We start from the raw sequence: 25,009 nt of genomic DNA, 5'->3' as shown, positions 1-25,009 counted from the left end.
TAAAAAAAAAGGCCAAAAAACCCTTTTCTCAGAAGTCATCAAAAACGAGTGCCAAGAACAAGAGCCTGCCTCGGTATCGGCAGAGAGCAATCGCAGGGCGCCAGAAGAAAACAGCTTCTCAGACAATTTGATGGGAAAGGGGCCAGTGAAAGCTAGAAGCTTATCTATAACCACAATAATTATCATTGTTGGCAGCAGCTGCCGAACGCGAGCCGTCTGAGAGGAACGGGGTCACAGTATTTGCTGTCACAGGGATTTAAACCCAGCAGCCTGGAGATGCAAAGTGACAGCTCGCCAGCCTGACAAGCGCAGGGGTATTCTGCGTGGCTTTTGTAGAGCCCGGCGAGGGCCATAATAAGTGTGAAGGGGAAAAACAAATTCCGCCGGGGAAGGGACGCGCCCTCTTGAAAAGGCACATTCATTCGAGAAAAATGCTCAACACGGCCTCACCGAAGAGAGAAATCAAATAAGCCTTTCACCTCCACCACACTTGGAGCGAGATGGACTACAGTCTTGATCTGCATCTTGCACAACGCAGCACAAGTCTCCCGCACTAAAAATACACACACACAGCAAAAGCAAGGGCATGGTGGTTTCATTGAGAAAGACTCTATATTGCATTGACATCGGCATACTTGGAGCATTCCTAAAAAAAAAGCGAATGTTAAAAATATTCTTGTGTTGCATTACTAGCTGAAGGAAAATCCAGTGATCTCACTACGCAGTAATTTCTCCCAAAGCAAGGGAAGCAGGCAAAAAAATAAATCTACAGAGAGAGATAAAGTATCTTGCTGGCCATAATCTTTCCACGCTGCAAGCCAGACAATGGCTGTTTAGCTTACAAATGTCTGGGCTAGAAAAGGGGCCAACCTCGCAGGTCCTTTCACATGTGAAAACGCGCTCTCCTTTCCCCAGCGCGTGCAGCGAGGCAGCGGCCCAGCTGCTCAGAGCAACCCTGGGAGACCACGGCAAGCCAAGCTCTCCCACGGCACCACGCAGAGGCCTCGGCAACGCCGGAGATAGCGACTTGCTGCTCTCCCCAGCGTAGGGATGTGCAGCTGAGGCAGGCAGGGATTAAAGGATCTGCCCAGCATCCCATGGAAGGTCTGCTGAAGAAGCAGCGCCCAAGCCGGAGTCTACAACAGCCCATGGGAGCATGCTGAAGGATGCCGAGGCAGGGACTTCATCCCAAGATTGTCCTGCCTTTACGCCATTTGGTGTTAAGAGTAAATCGGCAAACGGGATTTGGGGGAGAGAGACCTGACTGTGCTCTTGTGCAGAAATGATGAAGGGGCAGAACTGGATGCTGCTGCAATGCCAGAGAAATACCTTGGCTTGCTGGGTCCCTCAGCGAGGTGTCTCACCACGCTGACCGAAGTCCCGAGGAGCGCGAGGCTCAGCAGGCTCAGCCCTCGGAAAAGCAGCAAGGTGCAAATCCCAAAGCACCTCCGGAGGAGCAGGTAGCAGACGCCACTGCTCTGCCAGAGCCACTCATCCTCCCGGGGCACAACCCCGCGGGAGGTGCCGGGAAGCAGCCCGTCCTCCCCGCGCCTGGAGTTCACGCCAGGTCGCATTGCCCCTCTCCTCCAGCTACCCAGCATGGAGAGCACGAGGTGCACTCAGACTGCCGGGGATGGTCCAGGGAAAGCGCAAACAGCCCGTTTCAGCAAAGGGAGTCCATTTGGAAGTGCTGAGAGCCTGGGCTCACTCTTTTTTGGCTTTTTATGTATTTGGCTTAATATATTGTTGCTAAAGAACTCCCACAGACTTGGGGAGGAGAGACCTCAGGGCTTGTGTGCTACCACTTGGGAAATGTTTCCAGCCAAAGCAGCACACTAACCCTCCCGGGGGCTGAGGGCCTGGATGCTCTTACCCCCAACCTCGCGGGAGAGGAGAGCCACGCAGGGTGCTGCGGGCCTCGCCTGGACACCAGAGCAAAAACAGGATGAAAGCAGCCAGGGGACAACCTCACAACACAAGTCTGAGCCCTCCCCAAGCAAATGACCCAAAGAGAAGGGTGGAAAGGTCATGGCTTATGTCTCACCCTTTTTGCTAGTCCCCTTGGCTCAATATCAGCAAGCTGTTTCCAGCCATCGATTTACTGGATGAGAAAGATTGAGTACAGTAAGATGAAATGGAGACCTTTATTCAGCAAGGCACCTTTGAAGTTCAGCACACGAGTAGCTCCCGTTCACACCAAAGGTGTCTGTGTGCTTAACTTCCAGCTGCATCCTTAACCACTTTGCTGAAGTCCACCTGAACGCACTGATTGCACACGCTCTAAGTCCACCGGGGAGCAACACAACCAGTGCCCTGAACTGAGTTATTTTACTCTCAGGTGGCTGGCTGAGGTAAATATATTCAATTATATGGTGCTTCAAACTCCACTTACATCATCATCTTTATTTTTATTACTGTATTCTAGGAAGTAAGAAAACCTCCAGAAGCAACCTGGAGCAGAAGCAGCCATAACACAGCAACTGTGCCACTGAACCCTGCAACGCGCAGCTCACTGCACTCATCGTTAACATTGCCTGCAGGGCTTTGCACGACCTCCACGAGAGGAAAGCTATCTACACGGACGCTTTGCTTGCAGGTGTCAGCGTTGGTAGGTTTTCCACTGAAGAAAGCCCCCGGGTTCCTCACACGAGGCACCGGCCGCTCTGACCCGCAGTCATGCAAACGCAGACTGGGGCGACGCAGCTGCAAGCCCGGCTGACCAACTCCACGTGCTCATTCCAGGGCGGTTCTTGGTTGCACAAAAGCTTGTGCACTTCCAGGCAGCAGAGGGAATGCTTCTGAGTGAAGCAGTATTTTACTTCTGTTGGATTTGTTTTCTCAGGGAGAATCAGAAGCGGGTAGCACTTCTTGCTGTTTGTTTTCTCAAGTGCCTATACCGATCGTTCAATTGCCCACCGCAACCTGCCTTCAGCTTTCTCCAAAGTCGATCCTACTGGTTTGTTTTACCTTGTGAAAACCACTCCTTTTATCATCTTGGCAGAAATCAGATTTGGGATCAGACTGAATCGCTTGCCCAGGGCTGATCCTGCCTTCAAAGCTGGCCTGAGGCTCCATCAGGAGTGCCCAACGCATAGGCTGGCTACTTATACACTTCAAATACATAGTGTTTTCCCCAGTGTAACAGAGGGCCCCTTCAACGGTTGCCAAAAAGTAAACACAATCCAGTCTGAAGAAGATAAAAGATGAAATCAAACACCCTCCAAATCCCTCTGAGGATTCACTGGATAACGCAGCTCCTCTGAGGCTCTACAGGGATGCTGTGAATTGCCACGCATCCTCTTAAGTGTATTTCCCTGCCCCAAACCATGCAGCAATGAAAGGTGTAACTCTATAGCTGGGTTCAGGTGTCCCTGGCTCTCCTCCCAAGGCTCCTGTCATTAAAATCCCCCCCGGGAACGAAGAGCACATCTCCAGCTCAGGGCGCGCTGCTCCTCATCGGCTCTAAACTAACCAGCACCTGATACCATCGGAAAGAGCCACTGCCTACGCGAGCGGCAGGACAACGGCATCAGCTAACCGGTTCCCCCGAAGGGCAAAAAGATATTAACCATACCTTGAGAGAAGAATATTGCAGTTCTGAGCTCTCCGGCCGTCTATTACCGAAAGCTCCTTGACTTTATGCCTGGAACTCAACGTGTCATCGATAGCATCTTCCTTCTACAAAAAAGGCATGGAGAAAAGCCATGAAGAAGCGAAGACATTTAGTACTCTCAGCACATACCAGCGCTGTACACAGTGGGCCCCCATTAATCAGGAGTGTCACCAAGGGTTACAAGCAAAACCCATAGGCTGTAACTGAAATATAGTCAGTCATTTCATAAACCAGAACTGGCTTTGAAGCCACTGGTTAGAAATGTAAATATTTTCTCAGACAGGGGAAGATTTAAGAATCTGCAAACACACAGGCACTGCTCAATAAATAAAGCAGGGCTTTCTTTGCATACATATTTGTGATACTTCATTAAATCCTCGCTTGAAATATTTCATTATGGACTGCTGCACACACTCAGGATCACCCTTGTTCTTTACCACCACTCAAAACATCTGCAGTCGCCCTTCACGCATCAGTCCTCGATAGGAAGTTAACCAGTAACACCTACCACGCTTGCAAATACAACCTGCAGCATTTGCTGTTCATTCAGGGAAATGCTTCCAAAAACATTAAGGGGTGTGAAAGCACAAATCACTGCGACATGAGCACCTAAGTCTCCTAAGTAGCTTAAATATGTTCCTTCCAAATGCAATAGGCAAAACTACAGCTGCAAACGAATGGGCAGATCTCCTTAACAGCAAATCTAATGTATGTTTGCAGAGTTTTGCCCAGTGAGTTCATGTTGCCCCGGTTTTAATTTACCATATTGGTTGCTTTTACTAAGGTTAATAAATTAACACCCAGCTATTCAATCCTTCTGTAAGGAACGTAACCTGGAGAAGCAAGGTCCTGCATGCTACAGATATGCGCTAAATGCTGCAGAGCCCAGACAACCTGGCAGACCACCACTTTGTAAGTTTAGAGAGAACAAAGACAAGGTCCCATTTTTTAATTCTTTATCTCGTATTAAAAAGAAAACTGCGGCAAGGTGGGAAATTGCAAGGACAGGCGGGCGAGGGGGAGCCCCATCACGGGAGGTCCATGGTTGCCTTCGGCCAGCGGGTCTGCAGTACCTCTCCCCGTGCCTTGCCTGTCCCGACTATGGCAAAATAGAGAGAGCTGAAGCCAAAATGCTGCCCACCCTCTCTGCCAAGTCCCTCCCAAATTTATTTATTTCGATCCTTTGAAAAGCCCCATGTGCACGACAAGCTGGAAAGCACAGGGACGAGGAAAGCGGGCAGCTTCTTACTTACCGGGTCCCCTGACACTAACCCGCCAGCTGCTCCTCTTGGCGCGTGTCTGCACCATCCTGATTCGCACCCTATTTCACTGTGCAACACGCAGCAGCCCTGCACGTCCCCCGTGCCCACGCCTGTGCGCTCGCCCTGCCCTCGCAGCCCAAAGCCTCCCCGTTCGTTAAGACATGAGGCGTCTGCAGATGCGCACTTACCTGTCTGGAGTTATTGTTCACAAAGAAGTCCTACAGCCATAGCAGAAGCATGGAAAAAGGCAGTAAAAACACATGCAATTCAGTGATCACAGCAAAACCAAAAAGACTCAAAGCACAGTCAAGAAGAGAGTATAACACACAGGTCTCGGCAGCAAGAGGAAGCCCTCGGGGTCTACCGGCTCCGAAAAACGGAGGAGGCAAATGAAAATGCAATGGAGATGAAGGGATGCAAATGAAGAGGCGCAGGGCGGGGAAGGCGGGCAGGCGAGGGAGAGGCAGGGAGGCTGCTTTACGGAGGGACCGTGTCAAGGTGGCTCTGCGCTAGGCTGCTAGCAGGGCAACGCGGAGGCGAGCTGGAAGGATGCACGGGGAATCTCCTGCCAAGCTCTGCCATCGCTTTGAGCGAGAGTCAGCGAGCGCTGGCCCAAAGGAGCTCCGCTCAGCCTGCAAATGCCGGGGAAGAAAATTGCTAGTTTTTGTGAATCTGAGAGAATGAAATGTCAACACGACTGCCAGGAAAAACAGGGCTTTCAAGTGGAAATAACGAGATTCTCATCCCAGAGACAATTTTGCCGCAGCAAAACTTTACCATTTGCCATGGCAACACATTTCTCCTTGACTTCTCCTCCTACAGGGAAAATAACCCTTCTTCAGGGCTTGGCAGCCTGGAGAAACACTACCCCGATACCCAGCTTGCGTTTAGTCCTTCTGATGCTCTCGTTCATCTGCTGGATTCCCACACGCCCTACAGCATCAGTCGGCAGACTTGAAGCACGTGCAGCAAAGCCAATATCATGAAACCACACGCACACACACGCAAAAGAGTTTTCCCTCCTCATTTGCTGGGCTGTGACTTTTTTTTTGCTCGGCTCAAGAGACCATCGAACAGCTCTGTGATGGGGAGGGAGATACACAAGGTGCATAAATAGAGGTTTTTTTGGAAAAAAAGCAAAGGCACGCCATGTCTGCAGATGCTTCAGCGTTAGGCTCCAAATCCAGCTCACGTAGGGCCGCGCTGCCTCCCAGGCCCCTCCGTGAGGAGGTGACCGACAGCCCGCGTGTCCGGTTTGAGTGAGTCATCTCGAAACACGGTTCCATCATTGCGAGGGTTTTAAAGGAAACCTTGTTTACGCAGGTTTTCCCCTGACCGGCTGCCAAGGCTTTATCGGCTCCGGAATGGCGTGTGGGCTCGGCAGGGAGGAGGGGAAGCGGCTTTGCTAAACGACACGAAACATCCTGCGCTGGGCTGCGGACTCCTCGCGGGGGAGGCTGGACGCGGACCGCTCGACCCCGCAGCCGTCTCGCTCCCCATGGCTTTGGATGCGAACGGTTTCTCGTGTCAGCCAAGGCTAAAAACGAACGCAAAAAGCTTTCCCCGAGCGTCGAGAAATGCTGAGACCAAGCAGCAGAACAAAACGTGCCAGAAGACAACGAAATACCAGCCAAAGAAACAACGAACCAACCCTTTCCTGAGTGTCCCTGCACGCTCAGCTGATGGGCCAGGGCTTTCTTCTGCGGGGGAACACAACGAGGGTGCGTCTACGAGGTGCCGCGCGGACACCCGGCCGTCGCGCCACGCAGCGCAGCTCCACCGCCGCGGTCCCCCGGAGCAGCGACACGTCTACGCGGCTGCGAGCTGCCAAGACCCTCCCAAGCCTTCATCTCGGCAGCCCCGGAGCAGAGCTCCAACGCGCCGGCATCCTGCCGGCATCCTGCGCCTGCTGCCCCCGGGGACCAGACCTTTTATTTCCTGCCGCTCCCCAGTGCCTGGGGAGGGAGCCCGTTTTTGCAGACTGCAAACGAGCCGCAGCAAAAGCAATGCCTTGAGTTCCCCCGGGAGGGCAAGGAGCTAGATTTTTCCTCCCAGATGTGGCTTGCATTTCAGAGAAGGGGCTATGCTTGCACAAATAACTAGAGAGACCTGAGAGCTAAAGCTGCAAAGGTCTATCTTCATGTCCAGTGGCACTGTGAAATACCTGGCTGACAGGTGTAAATCTCGCCAAATTGGGGTCTTTGCAACAAAAGAGGACACTACAGGCCCCAAATGAAGAGACACGAGCTGCTATTGCTGTACTTTGGAGAGATTAGTTGAAAAATGCAACTGTGCAATTTAGCTGGACATGAGGCTGCTGCAAAGGCAGCATTTAACTCCTTGGATCAGTTAAGGTTTTAAAGGACCAGTGTCTCACAAAGCAGCCTCTTCTGAGCAGCTTCCTTCCCGAGACACACCAAGCAGATCCACGAGCAGGAAGAGGTATAATGTCGTTCGTCTAACTAATCCTTAATTAGGAAACCCTTCTTTCATCCAGATGCTTAGACCTACCGCCCTGGAGAGGAGAAGGATGTTGCTCTCCTTCTGCAATCTGGTATCTTCAGGAAATGGAGAACTCACAACACCCTTAAGGTATAGAAAAGACCCGACGTGAAAAAACTCACCCTCTGCCTCAAACAAGCCTCAGCTCTGCCCATTTCTTGCATTAACTGTGATCCAATCCCTACTGAATGGGAAGGATGGCAGTGAAAGAACAAGTGTTTTTTTTTAAATCTGCTATCGCTGTCCCCACAAACGTTACCAATCCTTACTGCCCGCTGGCTTGGGTGCAGGTCACCCTGCCTTACAGACAGGAGATGGAGGCTTTTCTTCTTGCATCCTTTTTTGGAAGATAAATTCTTTCCGAGCTCGCTGCTAAGTCCCTGATTCAACAACACACATATTTTTTCCACTTGGCCCCAGCTCTTTTACCACACTCACCACTGCTGGATCCGGGACCTCCCAGCACTGCACCCAGCCGCATCGCTACCACTTATCGGCATCGTTTCCAATCTTTTCCAGTTTGCAGGCGCTCAAAACATTTCCGATGGAGGAAGATGCAGAGCCCTGAGCAGCAGGTCTAAGCCCGGATGGCGCTAGATTTGCATTTCTCTGCCGCTGCATGCACGTCCAAGCCCTGAGCTGCCCCCAAGCCCTGCTGGGACCTCGCGCCACAGCCCAAACGACAGAGCTCCTGCGTGTTCCCCTACTACATCCAGCACGATTGCTAAGTGCTGCTGTCCCAGAAAGGAAGGTCCTCTCGGCTACAGAGTGGAACCGGGTAAAGTCAGTTCTTGGTTTCAATCCTCCATAGCCTTGGACCAGCCCTTGAGAAGGCTTCGCCCTATCAATTTCGGTGACTCCAGCCCAGTGATTAAAGTTAATTTCATTAAAATCGCAGTGATTTCAGTGATGGAAGCCAAGCAGAGGCTGTGCAGGATCAGAGCCCAGGTGCGTGCAGTACTGGTTCAGCTGGGCTGAACCATCTCCCTCACCAGCCATGGGAACATCAGCAGAGCTCTGGCATGGAGGACGGGGATGATATGGGTTCATGGACACCAGGAGCACCCAGACCTCTGAGGGATCTGCTTTCCTGAAAGCTTAGACATTGCTGCCCTGGGTTACATGTCACAGCGGTGTCTTGTGTGCCCAGGCTCCCGACAGGGAAGCAGCAGCTCAGGGCAAGAGACCATGTCTTGCCCAGCACGGCGTGGAGATGCTCCCAGACTGAGTCTCACAAATCCCTAGAGCGCTCCTGTCCTGGCTGCATGGAAAGGGCCTTTCCCTAGAGCTGCACAGTTCATTTTATAGCCTGCATTTACTACCTAGCTGGTGACTTGGGAAAAGCACTTAAAGAGATGCTTAAAATTAAGTACATAATTAATCTCAGGCCTGTGCATGACCTAGTCAGAGGTTCGCAGGTCCTATCATAACGCAAATAACCAAGTACCATCAATAACAGACCCACAACAGCCACTTCCAGAGGGGTTCGGAGATCTCTGCAGCACAAATCCTTTCTCAAGCTGCACCCTAACGCTGATCGGGTGCTGGGCACTGCGGTGCATTCACATGGCTGCGTGATTTCTGAGCACCGACCTGCTCAGAGCACAGGCAGAAAGGCAGCCACTGATGCCCAGGCCCTAGGGACATCGTGTCTCAGGATAACTCTAAGCCGTTTTCTGAAAAGGGCTGAGGATGGGCAACAAGGAGGAGAAATCCCTGCTCCTTCCCTATTTGCTCAGGAGAGGAACATATTTTCAAATGCCACCGCTAGGGAAACGCCACCGAGTCACTAGCGCTTGGCTGGTTTGTGATTTTGGGTGGGCTGGAGGCAGAACGTCGCACATCCACCCAGCCGAGCAGGACTCAGGGGAAGGCGACCACAGAGCAGGTTCAGAGAAAAGGAAGAGCTAGGAAACGCTGCGAGTTAATAAGACATTGGCTTATCGTCCTTCTCTGCAGAGACAGGCCGTTCACACGGAGCTCCCCCAGCCCTGTGCCCTCTCCCAGCTCGGTGCGAGGTGGCCTGCCGTGTGTGTGTGTTATTCCAAGGAGCACAGTCTAAACCCACGCGGTGCTGCGTGCACGGCAGTCATTTAAAGCGCTGCATTGCAGCAGCACCGCGGCACGCTGCCAAGCACCTCCTTCCCCACGCAGGGACCGCAGACAGGGGAGGTGGTCATGAGGGGGGTGCTTTTAGCTCCCTGTCACTTGGTTTGCTGGCAGGAATCTCCTCAACGCGACCGCCCAAGTCATGAAACAGGTCCAAAGCTTCCCTGCCCTCGGGCCAGGCTTGCCCTCAAAGTACCAAATCTCCCTTCCACACGCTATTGCAGCATCTTCTGCCAGTCCCATCCCAGCCTCTGGCTCCGCGGTGACAAATCCCAGCTTCATCCCAGGTTTTGCTGACACCAGGCCCTACCTGCTCTCCTAAGACCCCTTCCACATTTCACCCACTGTCTCGGTTAAGCTGAGCTACGACTCCACGAGGCACATTTCAACGCCAGGGACTTGGCAGCAATTGCCCTCCTGAAGGTCTACGGGATGCGGTTTGCTGCACCTGGGCCTCCTGCCATGCCCGAGGCATGTTTCTGCTCTTCAAAGCGCCTTTGCTCCATTGAGCTGCTCCACAACCCTCTTTGGGTGCTCTCCCCAGCCGAGGCGCAGGCGGGTGCCCCAGCTCTGCCTGCAGCGTGCAGGATCTGCCCCTTCTTGCTGGCCGTGCATCTAACCAGATGCTTCGCCCAGCAGGACCGAGGCCAAGCCGAATTATTTTTAAATTTAAATTTCTGCCTCGCAATAATCTAGTCTACCAGGCGATTAACTGACTCACGTTGACAAGCCAGACAGCAAAACCTCCAGCTAGCACACCAGCTTTCTATTTTTGCTTCATTTCCATCTCCTGCGCCTGCTAATCTATTCAGTAAGCATTAGTCAAGATCCAAAAATGCCGAGGGAAAGAGTCAGCACCTTAGTGACCTAATCCCAAAATACGCCCAGACAGCACACATTTCTGGTAGGTTACTTTTGATAGTTGCCCTCTTCTAATCCACTTTGATCTTTCCCTAGATTAGCCTCTGGAAGAGATTAAATTCTCAGGTCCTCTAAGGAGCTTATGTGGCAGGTCCCTGCCTTCCCCGTACCACCGCCCAACCTGTGAGGAGCAGGACAACCTGCCCTCCTCTCCCCCCGGCAGCGAGGCCGAGATGTGCCAGGTGAACACAACTTCTACAGCATCTCTCCTTGCTTTTTCTCTTACGTTCCTGAAAACCTCATGGCTTTTGCCCACTAATGATCCTGCCTGGGGTAAAACAAGTGTCTAATTTTCTTCATGTGCTTTGATGCTTTCCAAACTGGGGCCATGTTGCTCGAAAATGAGATTAAAAAGCAGAGACTTTTGTCTGTTGTGTCATTATTTTGGTTTGGGATTTGTTTTGTGTTCAAAGCTCACATTTTGCTCTGGGCTCACTACAAAAATAAAAGAAGAGATCCGCCCATGGTAGATGTGGGTAAAACTTAAGTCCTTTTTGGCCAGAGAGGGATATAAATTTTCCACCCAATACAGAGACACCAAGCAGTTGCTGTTAAGAGCGATCCAAAAATATTACCCAACTGTGGCCACATCTGGGGGCTATTTTCATACATTCCCTGTCATTTCTTTCGAGATTCATCTCCAAGACACGGGTGTGTTCACACTGCAACACATGCGGCCAGGTACGTGGGCAGGGGAGAAGTCGAACACGTCTAGCTGTTAACTGCCGTTTCAACGCAAGGGCACAGGCATGCAAACGAGGGTATAAACCAGACCGAGTCCATCTGGCAAACACAGCGTTAGAGCGAGGTAATGGCAGGAGATGGGCTTCAAGACCACACGTGGAGACCGAGCGCTTGCAGAACGGCTACGCGCTTCCCAAGCCGCCCGCGCGCCCCGGCCCCACCGCTACCTGCTGTCTTTGGTAGGCGGAGAAGGTTCTCTCCAGGTCTTCCAGGTCGAGGATTTTAAACACTTTCGCGTCATCGATCTCGGTCCACACGGTGCCTGCCAGCTTGTTCTGAAACACAGCGAGAGCGTGGCAGGCTGCGCGTCCCGGCATCGCGCCGGCGCAGCCGTCCCGGCGCCCACCCGTCCCCCGCGCCGCCGTGGGCACGGGGTGCGAACGGGCTGGCTCTCGGCAGCGACGGCCCCGCCGGGCGAAGCTCTGCGAGGGCGACGGGGGCACCCGCGGCTCCGCCTACCTCCGGCAGCTTGGACCAGTTGAAGGACTTGAGGGCGTTGGTCGGCTGCGGGATGGTCTTCCTCTTGAGGGCCAAGCCCAGCGGTGCCCCGGGGGGAGGCAGCACCCCGTCCAGGGGCGGGGGGCCGGGGGGCGGCGGGGGGCCGCCCGGAGGGGGTGGCGGTGGCGGCGGTGGGGGACACCCCCCCGGGGGCGGTGGTGGCGGCGGCGGCGGAGGCAGGAGGGATCCCGGAGCCGGGGAAGGCAGAGGCCCGCCGGGAGCTCCCGGGGGCAAGGGAGGCCCTCCAGGGACTGCAGCACAGGTGGCCCTCTGGGAGAGGAGGAGAGGAGGGACCGGTCACACGGAGGGGGACGCTCCACCGTCTGAACCCCCCAGACTACCCCGGTGCACCCCTGGGCAGCACACCCGTCTGGTGGCCACCGTCCCAACCCACAGCAGAGCCCGAAGCGGCCGCTTCCCCGAGAGGGGATGGCTTCAAGGGACAGGCTGGGACACACCGCGAGGATGGCAGGCTCTTATGGGGAAAAAAGCCGAATTTAACCTGCATGGGAGGCACTCAAAGGCTGGGCGCTCTCCACAGAGGCACAATGCACCTGGAGAGGCAGCGGCTTGGATGCCCTCCCAGCCAGAGCCTTTCTCAGCCCCCAGACAGCTCGGCCTCCAGAATCCACCCTTGGGCATTTGCAGTTTGCTGCGACAAGAGGCGATTCAGGATTTGACCATAAACGGGAAGGGGGCTGGGGCCCTCACCCGGCTCATCTCGTGGAGCTGCGCCGTGAGATCGGCCACCTGCTGCTTGACCTGCTTGTGCTCGGTGGATTCCTTCTCCAGCTTCTCTTTCATCTTGTTCAGCGTCTGCATCATTTCTTCCTTCTCCTGGGCCTTGGCATCGCACTCCCGCTCCTTCTTTTCCAGCTTCTGCTGAAGTTCACTGTGCTCTGAAACAGCCCCGCAAAACAGCCCCATGAAATCTCTTCTGGATTGCAAATACGCCCTTACTGCAAATAGCAGCGTGCAGGGGAATAAACCCTACACTGCCCCAGAGAAAAGGAGCACGGTTAAGAAAAGGGAGTGTGCATCGTGTACTCAATACCCTGGCCAGGGTTTTCCACTGCACTGCGGACTTTGAGACATGATGCTCAACAAGGGATCCAGCAAAAGTGTCTCCAAACCGCAGATGGAGAAGTCCTGACCCTGCTGGCAGCGCTGCTGAAACGTCCTGGGACGTCCGCAGTCATTACTTCACCCACTGCACCTTCGAGAGCTGCAGCGTTTCGAGAGGCAAGAAATCAGGTGTCTTGAGCCGCGGCGTACGCCCGACCCTGGGTATTTTGGGGCTACACACTGATCCTGGCTCTCTTACCTGACTTCAGTGCTTCCCTGAATCAAAGCCTGAGCAATGAAGGTCAAACAAGTTGTATGGAAAAGGAGGGACATCAGGACTTAAATCCGTGCTCAGAGGCTTTGTTAGATGAAGACAATTTCCCTGCCAAGCCCAGATACGTCATTCCTGACCTCCTCATTTATTCTAATAGATACAAATTAACCTAGAAAACAGCATTTGTCTTCTGATCATGAGAAAGGAGGATGAATGTAATTTTAAAAATCAAACCCTTGTTTTCTCATAGTTTCTGTTTTTTTAAAATCTAACAACAGCATATTTTTGTGGAAAAACAGATCTCCTTCTCCCCTAAAGACCCCAAGAAAGAATTAACCTCTACTTCAGCCATTTCCACTGTAAGCCCTATGGCATGGTATAATCTCAGCCAGTGAATAAAGTCTGCAGAGAGTCCATCCAGTTAAAGTGTGTATATACATTATCAGTTTAGCTTACTGTGCATGCTAAGTTTAAAGCTAATGCCTTATATCTTTTTTATCATTCACCTTTTCGCATTTTTTCTGCTTGCTCTTTCCACTGCTTAACTTCATTTTCATTGACTAACCTAAAAGACAAAAACAAGTAGTGTTATGAAACTACCTTAACACTGTGAGCACGCAAACATCAGCAGCAGCAAGCGGGACTGAGCGAGGCGGTAAAGTGAGATCTGTGGCTGTCTGTCCAGGTGCAGATCCCAAACTGGTATTTCTGACACCTCCCCTCTGCCCCCCACCATCCCCCCAGCCAGTCGAAGCCACGTCGGACCATCTCGACACCGCTCAGCAGCGGGCGACAGGGAGGGAGGACGAGCGCTTACATTCGGACGACGTTTTTAATGTTGAAGTTCTCCAGGGGGGTGGCGTCGGGGTCCTGCCCCTTGTCACTCTGTATGACGATCTGCTGCACAATCCTGTCGAGCAGCAGCCAGTACTGCACAGTGTTGCCGCTCCTTTTATCTAAACGGGAAGAGGGAGAGAGACGGAGAGCCTGAGCAGTCCCCCGGCACGTGCCACCCCGCGGTAGGTGCATAGAGAAAAAATCGACGTGGGAACAGAGAAGAGGGACAGAGAGGTCACAGCCTGCTCAGGTGCCCTTTGGGAAGGTCATGGGAGATTTGGGCTGCCCGTTGTCTGGACGGACTGGGAGAGCCCCCGGGAGGGACTGGCAGGACCATGCAGACCCATGAAGCCTGCAGAGATCCCGTCCAGTTGAAGCGCAGCCTCCCTCCAGCTCCCGGCGCGGAGGGCAGAGGACCTCCCCGTCGCCCTCGGGGAACGGATCCGGGCTACAAAGCCCCAGGCGGCCGCAGGTTTCTTCTGCCCACCCCGGCAGAGCGATGCGCCTCTACTCACAAGGCATTTGGAGGCAGTGGTGGAGGATAGACATAAAGTGCGGGTACGCTTCCGTGTGAGTCAGCCTCTTCCTCGTCAGCTCAAACATCTGAGTTGCACTTTTGGTGTCTATGTGAACCTGTGGAAAAGAGCGCGGAGAGGTCAAGCCACCAAAGCGATGGCTTCTGGGGGGTTTCAGCAGCCTCCCCAAACCAGGGCCATGAGCCCAAGGAAAACGAGTTGAGCCCAGTCCGGCTCAGAGCCAGAGCAAAACAGGGAACACGAGACATCGGCAGTAACAGGAACCTTTAGAGAAGGGTCTGCCCTGGGGCCTCCCTCTCTGGGCACTTTCTGCGTTGATGAGGACTCTCCTCTAGTGAAGCACCCCTGCGCAGCAAAGCGGTGTTGTCACAGCCTGTCCCCAGGACGAGGCAGCCAGGGCAGAGGGAGGACAGACACCTTGAACGTCTGCTCTAGCGTCCAAAGCGACGCAGACCCTGCCTAGACCATCCGTGGTGCGAGGAAGAAACACCAGGTTAGGAAGCTGTTACAGGCGCCAAAACCAGCTCTAGCTCCTTCCCTCTGCCGCCTGAACACGGCCGGGTCAGGCAGCCCTGCAGAGACAACCTGACGGCTCGTAGCCCTTCTACGGAGATGCCACAGTAGATCATCTGAATATGGTCCCTGAGTTTCTCAAGGCTCAACTCCAAATCCTGCGAGCCATCCCCTCCGCCTGAGAGCACCTTGCTGACAGGCAAATAACCCCAAACGCAATCAGGAGAGCTATACAGCCCGGAGAATAGCAAACAGCACTGATCCACAGCCAGGGGAAAAGAGGGATGAACTGCCTGGATGGCTGTTGGATGGTGGCTGGGACAGAGCAGGTGAACAGGAGACAGACTTCCAACTGCCAAATTTTATCCGAGCAACCGTACTTTGTCCCTGTCAACACGGGTGCTTCTAAAAGAAAACCTGACATCCTGTACCAGTATCTACATCAGTAACGTTCATACTCACTAGTTCAAATCTTTTGGCAAATTCCAGTTCATCTTCATTTCTAAGCATTTCAAAAAAATCTAAATGCCTGAGGAAAAAGAAAAAAGACTGTTTAAGCAGATAGGAATACTACAATGAATAAACTGCAGGCAGCCAATCTAGAGCAACTTCCAAAGCAGTCGGCTAGCAGACAACAGTCTAGAGAAAAACAGGACTTGAAACAGCAGCAGCATCTACAGTCTAGAGCTCCAGGAGCTCCACATGTTCATCTTCACCCTAGCAGGCTTGAGAAACCACCTCAGAAGCACGGACGGCATAGTAATTACAGCCTCTCCAAAGAGTCTTTTAGGAAAAGGATAGCACTAGGAGGAGGAGCGTTGACAAAAGTCTTCCGGGCCTGTGATGGACATCCTTCCTGGTCCAGCCATGCGTTAGACTGCAGTAAATGGAGCTGGTGGGTCAATGTGCACGCTGGCCCTTGGCAATGAGCAAGGTGCCCCCGGGATATCTAATAAGGGCAGGTGTCAAAGCAAGTCGATTGCTCCTTTTCCCATTGCGTTTGGTGGTGATTTGGCAGGTCTCTCCCCTCCCTCTTTGGCTACAGAAAGGAATCTCCTCAAGAGGGGCCAGATCTTCAGCCTAGACCCACCAAGTCCAAAAAACAGAAAGCAAGGACGTAAGGAAAGGGCAAGTAACCAGGGGGCTCTCGGTCACTACTCACCGGTCTAGGGTTGAATTTTCATGCTCTCTTAGTTTATCAATGACGGGCTGGATTCCCAGCATGAGAAACTCGTATCTCAGATGGAGTCTGAAATCCAGGCTTTCCTGGAAGGGATAGTTGTGGGGTCAACACAGCAAGATGCCTTTCCTCCAAAACCGTATTAAAAAAAAAGCAACAACAACCGGCAAAACAGCACCCTCTCCAAAGAGCCCCGCAGCTCACCACGCCTGCCCCTTGGCTCAGCACGGCGTTAATGAAGGACATGATTGCTGTCTTGAGGTTCACCTCGTCCCGATACCGCCCCGTGCTCTTGTCCAGGTCATTGATCAGCGTCTGCCAAATACATGACGTAAGTTAATAGGTTCAGACTCCCAGCACACACTCCCAACAACAGCCCCCCCACACTGCACAGACCACCAGCTTCCACGGACATTAACAGCTCCTCGTAGTGCCCCTGCAGCCCCCAGAGCAACCCACTTGTGAGGTTTTGTGGCTGGACAAACTGCGGCAAGCTGTAACACCGCCCACGTCAACACCTCCATCTGCTAACATCACGCCGCTACACAAGCCCATCCGGACGTACTGCAGCCTTGCAGACCTGCAGTCCTAGGGATCCTGCAAAACCGAGCCGTGCTTTGGGGATGGGGGGCTTAAGGAACTGTTTCCTTGTTTTTTTCTCAACCATGGCTCACATCAGATACGGTATCAGAGTATCAAAACTGCAAACGTCCGAAACGAGTCATTCACAAGCTGCATTTAAATATCTAGGGAGAGGAAGGCATAAAAATAGCAACTCGAGCTTTCCAGGGAGGCCCCAAGTGGAGGACCAGCCCCTCTCCACCCAGCCCGGGGGACAACTCGCCCAGAAGCAGAGCGAGGGGACAGTTGTGACCCACCTACCTGAAACCGAGTCCGCTCGCTGGCGTATTTCTGGTAGTGCAGCATAGCCTCCAGTACCTTTTTGTGACCCCCGGGAACCAGGCACACAGCGCCCATGATTTCCAGCACTGCCACCTTCGTCTTAATATTCTCTGTGCTCAGACTCTGAGCAATTACATTAATACTCTCCGAGTGGGCCAGGACGTGAGCCCGGCCCAGGGAGTTGTTCATTAGTGCTTTTATACATCCAATGAGCGAGGTATGTATTCGAGACTCTGCCGTCTCATAGTCCATGCTTTTGAGGAAGTTCAGAATACACGACAAGCCATCCAGGTCGATGAACCGGGTTACAAACCTGCCGGAAAGAGGGGTGCTTTAAAACCAAATGCGAAGGACCCTGCCACCCGCAAACGGGGCTGATGTAAATGTTCTGGCAGACCTAGAACTGTTTTATGTACTTTTTCCTGCCGTGGACTTTGGGTAGCAAGAAGCCTGCAGGGCTCCCAGGGCTCAGAGCACATGGACAGGAGAGTGGGAAAATCTACCTGTCATTCAGGGCCCGTTTCTGCAGCACAGGCATCCACGCACCATCTGCACACAGGCTGTCTAGAGCGAGGACACTTGCAAGAGATGCAGCTAACTCAGCTAACTCATCCCATCAGCAAAGCCGAGGATGGAGTTTGCCACGATGCAGCAACGCTGCTGCAAAACCTTCCCAGTCCCCAGCCTGAGTCTCAAATCACACTCATTCCGGACCAGTTCTGCATGAGACTGCCTGCTAGCCTTTCCGCCTCCCGTTCCCTTCCCCTGCCTCACCACCCACATCTTTCTTCTCTTCTGTTATGCACATCTTGCAGTTTTTAAGCAGGAATTTCAGATTTTTATGATGACTTATAATGCTGCTTAATAGAAAGCAGAGCGCCAGTGCATGACGGTGCCCATTGCAGATTCAACAGACCATGCAGGTGTAACGCACGCTCCTTCGCTGCATGCTGCTCATGCATTTCAGGATCTCCCTGCCTGACACCTCTCGAGCTGGGTGTGCTCTCTTCTAGCAAAAGGCACCGGCTCAGAAAGCCAAGGAGCCAAGAATATCCCAGCACTGGGATGATTTCAATTTGCAACAACCAGGGCTGATACAGCAACAGAAAGGGTAACTGCAGTCTTAGTAAAAACTGGTTTATGTAATTCTTAAAGGTTTTGCAGACAGGCACATGCAGACTCCAAAGAAACGCTAGGAAAAAATAAAGGCACTTAGAAAGAGTCCCACCCTTTCTTTGTCCTCCCCATCAAAACCTCCGAGCAATACTTTTTGCATTTCACAATAGCCTGAAGATTCATATGATTTTATTCCATTAAAAATGCAAAAGAAGTTGAAGTGAAAACAAAGGGTTTGGTTGACCAACAAAGACTGAATTTTTTGGAAAAATTCGATGTGGAAGGAATTTTTACATTTTGTTCCAATTAGAACAAAGGCAAATTTGGGGGGAAAAAAAAAAGTTGCCTGATTTCCCTGAACAGATGTGAAGCTCCTGATGGTTCTCATCTACTAAAAAGACAGAGGAAAAGGAAAAAAAAACAAGAAGAGACAATAGTTGAATCAAAGCGGCGAGTGCCGTTCCAGGGTCCTCGCCTCCTAACTTCCCTCCTCATCCTTAGTAGGCCTCATCCTCCTCATTCATATTTCTATTTTAAAAACCCCTCTGTCAGAGAGCACAAATCGAAAGCCTTGACAACAGCAATAAAGCAAGGAAATGGAAGAGAATTGCCTCATTGGTTTCGTCCTCAGTGCAGTCTTCAAACTTTCTATTGTTTTATTTCTCTCCTCCTCATCTTCTTTTTCCAAAGCAATCAACGATTTCCTCTGCAAATGGAGAAAGGCAAATTAGAGACAAGGTTTCCCTGCAAAGCAAATGCACAGATGGGAGAGGAAAGGCAACGCTGGGTTTGCTGCTGGGAAGCAAAGAGTATATTCAGTAGGTACCACCACAGGCAGGATGGGGCTGAGGCAAAAAAACACAGGAGGTTATTGGAAACTGAAAGAAAAACGCTATTTGCTGTGTGATGCATGAATGGGGATTTTGAGCTTCCCTCGGCAACTGGGACCTTAAACCAACTCTTAGAGATGGAAAGCTGAGATCTTTATTCAAATTGCAGGATGCCAGGAAATGGGGCACTAAGGAAAAACACCCAATCTGCACGGAGACCACCTGAACTGACAGCAGGGATGAATGCCCCAGTGTAACCAGGCACGCAGAACACCCCAGCACATGTGAAATTAAGCCTCTCCCTCTCTTTCACACATTACCGTCAGCTGCAAGCGTTAGGGACTTTATACGGCAGCGACAGCCGAGACCACATCAGCTCCGGGCTGCTTGTCCCTTCCCCAGACACCTAGATTTGGTTTCAAAACAGCAGGAAACGCACATCGGCGAGATCCCAAGCAGCAGCAAACAACAAAACCAGGTGGCGTGTCTTTTCTGCAGGTCCTGTCCATGATCATTACTGCTTCTGCCTAAGCAGCGTGCCGGCCGGCGATGCAGGCAGCGGCCGCTGCAGCGGCACTCTGCAGGATGCTGCCCTGCAGACACGTCTCACGAACGACATCCCTCCCTGCCTTCAAGCCACGCGCTGCAAAAATCACTCCAAATTTAGGAGAGGAGTGGGAAACGCATGGCTGGGGCGCTGGGCACACGCACCAGGGAAGACTTGCTGCAAGATTTCCTACTGCAGCTACAGGGGCCCAAATAGCTGGGGGTGCTGGGGACAGATTCCCCCTCAATTTCACCCGCAAAATGATGAATGTGCTAAATAACTGTGCAATACCAACCCAGCAGGGAATGCTTGTATCGCACACCGGGAGACAGAGCTCAAATCACTAGATGGAAATTTGAGCCTGGGCCGTGACCCTGCGATGCAGGAGCTTGTGCCAGTGGACTCGCGGACGCGCTCCAAGGGCGAACATGCCCATGCCACGTCCCCGCTGCATGATGGAAATGCTGGGGGCTTGAATGATAAAACAGGATGGACGGGGCAATGGATGCCACTGGTGTTTGCCAGTGGAGAAGGGATATGGCTTGCTCCCTTCTCCCCAGGAACAGGTGAGGCCAACTCATCACTTCAGCAAGCCCTGACAACCAGCAGTGGCTCCAAAAACAAACGCGAGAGCTGGATCACCACCTCGAGAGGACACACTTAGCATTGTCACGAAAGTGATTAGTAGGCTCCAGAGTTAACACCCCACAGGCAGGAATGGAGTCATCCCAGACTGCCGATCTGCAGCTCACCCGGAGAAGCCTGGGATGGAGGATGCTCACGACTATCCTCCCCCAGAGGGACGAGAGGGAAAGCCTGCAACGCAGCAGGGGAACGGCAGAGCTCGTGGGGGGCAGGACGCAAATCCTGGCACAGCCCCTAGAACCCGCAACGCTGCAGGAAACACGCTACGTAAGAAGAAGAGGTAAATAAACACATCGCAGTATCCCACAACAGGGATTCGTCGGCAGCACCTGGAGGTGGCCGGAGCAAGCCCCGCCGACACCAGCGCCCCGAGGGCAGCTCGCCGAGGGCAGAGGTGAAGCCAAAAAAGGGAAAAAAAGGCCAGGTCTGGCACTTCAGGGTCCCAGCGTATGCAAAGAGCTGCACTGACCCCGGCATTTAACTGCGCTGCTCTTTGGCAGCGTGTCAGGGCGGCCACGAGATCAAAGCCGACCTCCGGGCGCTCGACGAGCTTTGATCACGGCCTCCGCTGCGGCTCTCGGCTTCCTCCGTCCCGGCTTTCCAGGGACTCACTCGCAGCCCCCGTCTCCTCCTCCTCCTCGCCTCGATCCCAGGCTCCCGTCCCCTGCCTACGGCCGTCCCGGGCCCCGCGACAGCTCCTACCGACCTCGACCTCGTGGCCAAAAGGTATGACTCCAAAAAAGCCAAGCAACCCGCAGCTCAAAAAGCACCTGTGAAACCAAAGCAGCGGGCGACAAGAAAGGCCCACGTGTCTTCAAGCATTTTTTTTCCTTTCCCCAGCTGCATCTGTCGGCCTAATGCAAGATTATTAATTACCTCTCCCTACATTTCACCTCGCTTAAATCAGTGGTTGCTGAATTGCTGGGACAAACTGCGAAGCATTGCAGGCACCTTCAGTGCGGAAATCGTTTAGCGGGCCGCAAATTGGAAAGACTGCAAACGACTGAGTGACGCTATTGTGGCTGCAGCGTGACGGTTTTCACGAGTGCCATGCCGTGCTGGAAATACTTACAGCAGCCATTGAATTCAGCTGATCAATATAAAACTCTGGCCAGCTGGTGGCTCCTTTATTTTCTTCCTGGTCCTGGAGAGGGAGGAAAAAAAAGCAAAACAAAGACAGCAGATTAGAAGAAATAGCATTAACATCCCCTGCTGCTCACAAACAACCGCCTAGGAAGACCCCACTTGCTGTTGCATTTATATCAACGTAAGCTCGATTTTCTACATTCTGCACTTGCCACCGGCCACTCCAGATACGGGAACATGGTCTGATTTATTGAACTAATATATTTTATATACAATATACCTTCTACCATCTGCTTGCAGCTAAACTCTGTCCCAATTATTCTGCATCAGTCTTGTAGTTAGTGGTTTTGGAGAAACAACACTGACATTTTACATAGATTTTTCTTGCACTGACTTTGCAGTGCCCTGCAGTATTTGGCTGCACAGCCTTGAAGAATGTGCTTCGGGAGAAAAAATGTCTGCTACAAGCAAAGACGACTCAATAAACGTGACATGAACTAGGCTCTGCTCTTGGGGCAGGCCCATGACTTAACAACATCCGTAGAAAGTCCCTAGGCATAAGAGGCAAATCCTCTGGGGTTTTCATTAATATTATACTTAGCAGGAAGGAATATGCACATGGTAACATCCTGCATTAAAGGATGTCTCCCTTTGGGCTCATTCTCTATGGGACCAAAGGATGCAGAGCCTCATTTGGTCATCCTGGGTCTGCAATACTCTGCTGCTGGTGGGACCCACAACGGGTTTCAGGTTCTACCACATTCTTGCAGGACACGACCAAAGACCATTGAGGACCTTGAAAAGGAAGTAAGCTCCTGTCGGTGCCTTGCACTGGAAATGCGTGAGGAAGGATGCAAGAGCTGCACACACGTTTGGAAACACCGTCCTTGTACAACCTCCTTGTCACCTCTATTAGAGAAAACCTCAACCCATGGCTGAAAGCTCACTGGGCCTCTCCTCTGAGGACACGAACGAGGATACTCCTCAAAGGAAGGAAGGTCTCTCTGTCCTGGAAATGGGGAGGGTGCAGCTATTCCCTCCAAGCCCTGGTTTCAGCAGACGAGGTGCTGCCCCTGGGGCACCCTCCCCTCCTCGCTCGGGGCTGGGCTGCCAGACTGAGCCCCGCTCGGATAAATAACACTGCATGTCCCCACGGACTGCTTAGAGCAAGCGGGCAGATCTTGGGGGAATACAACTAACTTATTCACTCTCAAGCTCAAACCTATGTCTGTGCTTCAAGACCAACCCTTCTCCCCCACTGTATTTTCCCTCTCCGGCTGAGCTATTTATACCCAAGAGAGAAAATGGATTCACACTGGAAATGTCAACCCAAAGGTCTAGGCTGGAGAATCAGCTGATTTTACACAAAATAGGCATTGAATAGTAACGTTCATTTGGAGGGAGGCTTTTCAGAGGATCCAGGCTGCACCACGATTTTCCGGAGCAGGCATCTAGGCCCATATGGTGACAGTATAAATGGATTTGACTCTGCTGTCCAGAAGCCTGTGACCTAGGGGCAGCTGAAGTGGCCACAAGCTTTTTGTAGGAATAACTCATCTTCTCTCATCAACCATCTTCAAAATTCACAGCACAGTTTGCTGCACAGCACTGCCCTGATTCCCCGTAGCCTCAGGACAGGAGGCTTGGCACTTCCCAGACACTTATCTTGCCAGGCACAGATCTTAAGAGACCAGGAAAACCAGCAGCACGAGGGCAGCCTGGACTGCAGACTTTACTTAGATCTGGATGGAAGATCATCACCACTTCCACCCGAAAAAGGCTGAGCTCACTAGGTACAGAGGGACGTCAGGGTTTAGAGCAGAGATGCCAACCTCCCCTAGCCCTCCAAACCAGCACGGGGCTGGCAAAGAGAAAACAAATCTGGTTCAATTTGAACCACTAGAAGCAACACCTCCCTAGCTTTAAGGTAGAGCTTGAGATGTTTGAAAATGTTATTCTACTTTGCAATTGCCTGCACAGGCAGGAGATGGACAACGTACTCTTCTGCTCCCACATCCATATGTACGGACGACTACCAACAGTCCAGCTGACTCCAGCAATTCAAAGGACTAGAGCCCAAAACACTGGTTGTGGTTCAGGAGGAACAAATGGGACGCGTTCGTGCATCCAAACTCCATAGTCTACAGCTTACAGAGAAGAGAAAATGGAGCCAGTCATAACAGTAAATGCATTTTCCTCCCATCAATGTGCACAAACCTTTTAAGAGCAGCTAATCCTAGATGGCCAAACACCATTCTCCATCTCACAGCAATGGAAACGCCCTTCAGGCTATGCCTTCCGGAGCATCCCAGAACTCACTCCGGGTTTTTTTCTGTTTTTTTTTTTTTTTTTTTTTTTTTAGGTAATTTGGCTCTCATCATGCACAAAGCCCTTGGCTAGTGTTGCTTCTACCCCGCAGTGCTGAACTGCCACATCATCTTCTCTGCAAAGGCTTCCCGGGCAAATTTCTGTTAGGGTCATGCACTCTTCCAGCACCCCAACCTCTACAGGTTGGTGCTTATTAACCAACAGGCCAAACGCCATTGCCATATCACCCCCGCGCCACTGACGTGTGATATATTTGCTCTAGCTGCCTCTGCAAGACTGTAATGTCACCCCCTCCGAGGTTTTTCCGGTAGGACGCCTACACCATTTCCCCCGTGAGCAGCACAGCCCTTCCCCGCGGACCGAATCCTCCCCTCCGCGCGACTCTGGGATGAGGAGAAGGGAAGTTCACGAGGAGCAAGGGATCCGGCGCCCCGTCAGGCATCTCCTGCCCGTGCAATGGGCCAAGATAAGCTATCTGTCCATCCTCGCAGCTATCCGCAGCCACGCAGAGCCGCTTTCCGCTCTTCCTGACGGCTGTGATCTGGCCGGGCAGTAACTAGATCGCGCCAGGCGAGCTCTTCGTGCTGGTTGCACATGCTGGCGGTAAGGAAATTCTCCCCTCGGAAAGGCTGCCCACTGATAGACACACATCCGCAAGCCTCAGATTCTTCTTTTCTTTTTATCTTCCCTAAATCTGGTCAAGTTTAAAGCAAATGAAATAACTTTCCGGAGCAAGAACACTGTATTTAGACCTCCCTGCCCTCTGCTTTATTAGTTTGGGCTGTTCTCCCTTCCTTCTCCCGCCAAGAGCCAAAGTTTTGAATGAAACACTTGATTCACCTTCCCTCGACATTTTTTTACCCAAATGGGAATAAATAGAGCACGAGAATTTTTCGGAGATGTTAGAACAACAACAAAAAATGTGTCCTACCCATACTAGTGCCAAGCCTAATAAACCTCAAGGAGGTCCCACCGCCTGCCTCTGTACAGCTGGGAGAGCCGTTAATATTCATGCTCTACCAATAAGTTTATCCTGGCTCCAAAAGCCCAGAAATACCCCAAAACACGTGTTGCCAGTCACCACAGCTCACAGCTATTGACTCCTAGGGAGAGAAAGCAGCCGCGGTCTGCAGAAACCAGGGTAAAACCAGCACAGCGCAGCATCCTGCCCATCTCCGTGGAAGAGAGAACCGGCCTCACCTTGTCCAAACGCTGCTTAAAAAAGGAGAAACGCTCATCTGCCAGATGGGTTTGTAGCACCGCGTTTGAAGGGAAGAGAGAAGTATGCAGAGCACAGCTTTGGATGTGGTCTTGCAGAGCAGCGATGGTAGAGGACCCACTTTCTGGGAGATTATAAAGGCTGGAGGGACCACAGGGTGAGGAAGGGGTGTCACGGGGCACCAAAAACACTTGCAAGTCCACGGGGAGAGCTACTTGCCCAGCGACCAATGCCTCTGGAGTCCTGGTCCAACTACCATGTTGCCTCTGACCTTTTTCCAG

General features: G+C 52.3%; 1 protein-coding gene across 3 annotated transcripts in view; it reads right to left on the bottom strand.

Moving 5' to 3' along the window:
• Nucleotides 1–25,009, bottom strand: part of DAAM1 (dishevelled associated activator of morphogenesis 1) — a 117,356-nt gene that overhangs the window by 17,525 nt on the left and 74,822 nt on the right. For 2 of the 3 annotated variants that reach the window (XM_064511910.1, XM_064511911.1), the window contains 14 exons: nucleotides 21,168–21,239; nucleotides 18,685–18,779; nucleotides 16,937–17,270; nucleotides 16,259–16,369; nucleotides 16,037–16,140; nucleotides 15,337–15,403; nucleotides 14,341–14,458; nucleotides 13,806–13,944; nucleotides 13,495–13,553; nucleotides 12,361–12,548; nucleotides 11,611–11,919; nucleotides 11,319–11,426; nucleotides 5,064–5,093; nucleotides 3,575–3,678 (listed from right to left, as the gene is read on the bottom strand). In XM_064511910.1, coding sequence (XP_064367980.1) covers nucleotides 3,575–3,678; nucleotides 5,064–5,093; nucleotides 11,319–11,426; nucleotides 11,611–11,919; nucleotides 12,361–12,548; nucleotides 13,495–13,553; nucleotides 13,806–13,944; nucleotides 14,341–14,458; nucleotides 15,337–15,403; nucleotides 16,037–16,140; nucleotides 16,259–16,369; nucleotides 16,937–17,270; nucleotides 18,685–18,779; nucleotides 21,168–21,239 — 1,838 coding nt within the window. The remainder of the gene's footprint in view (nucleotides 1–3,574; nucleotides 3,679–5,063; nucleotides 5,094–11,318; nucleotides 11,427–11,610; nucleotides 11,920–12,360; nucleotides 12,549–13,494; nucleotides 13,554–13,805; nucleotides 13,945–14,340; nucleotides 14,459–15,336; nucleotides 15,404–16,036; nucleotides 16,141–16,258; nucleotides 16,370–16,936; nucleotides 17,271–18,684; nucleotides 18,780–21,167; nucleotides 21,240–25,009) is intronic. The other variant, XM_064511912.1, reaches the window with a different exon arrangement.

Source organism: Dromaius novaehollandiae, chromosome 5 (genome assembly GCF_036370855.1).
Source record: "Dromaius novaehollandiae isolate bDroNov1 chromosome 5, bDroNov1.hap1, whole genome shotgun sequence".
NCBI classification, from domain to species: domain Eukaryota; kingdom Metazoa; phylum Chordata; class Aves; order Casuariiformes; family Dromaiidae; genus Dromaius; species Dromaius novaehollandiae.
This window is presented reverse-complemented; position numbering and strand designations above follow the sequence as displayed.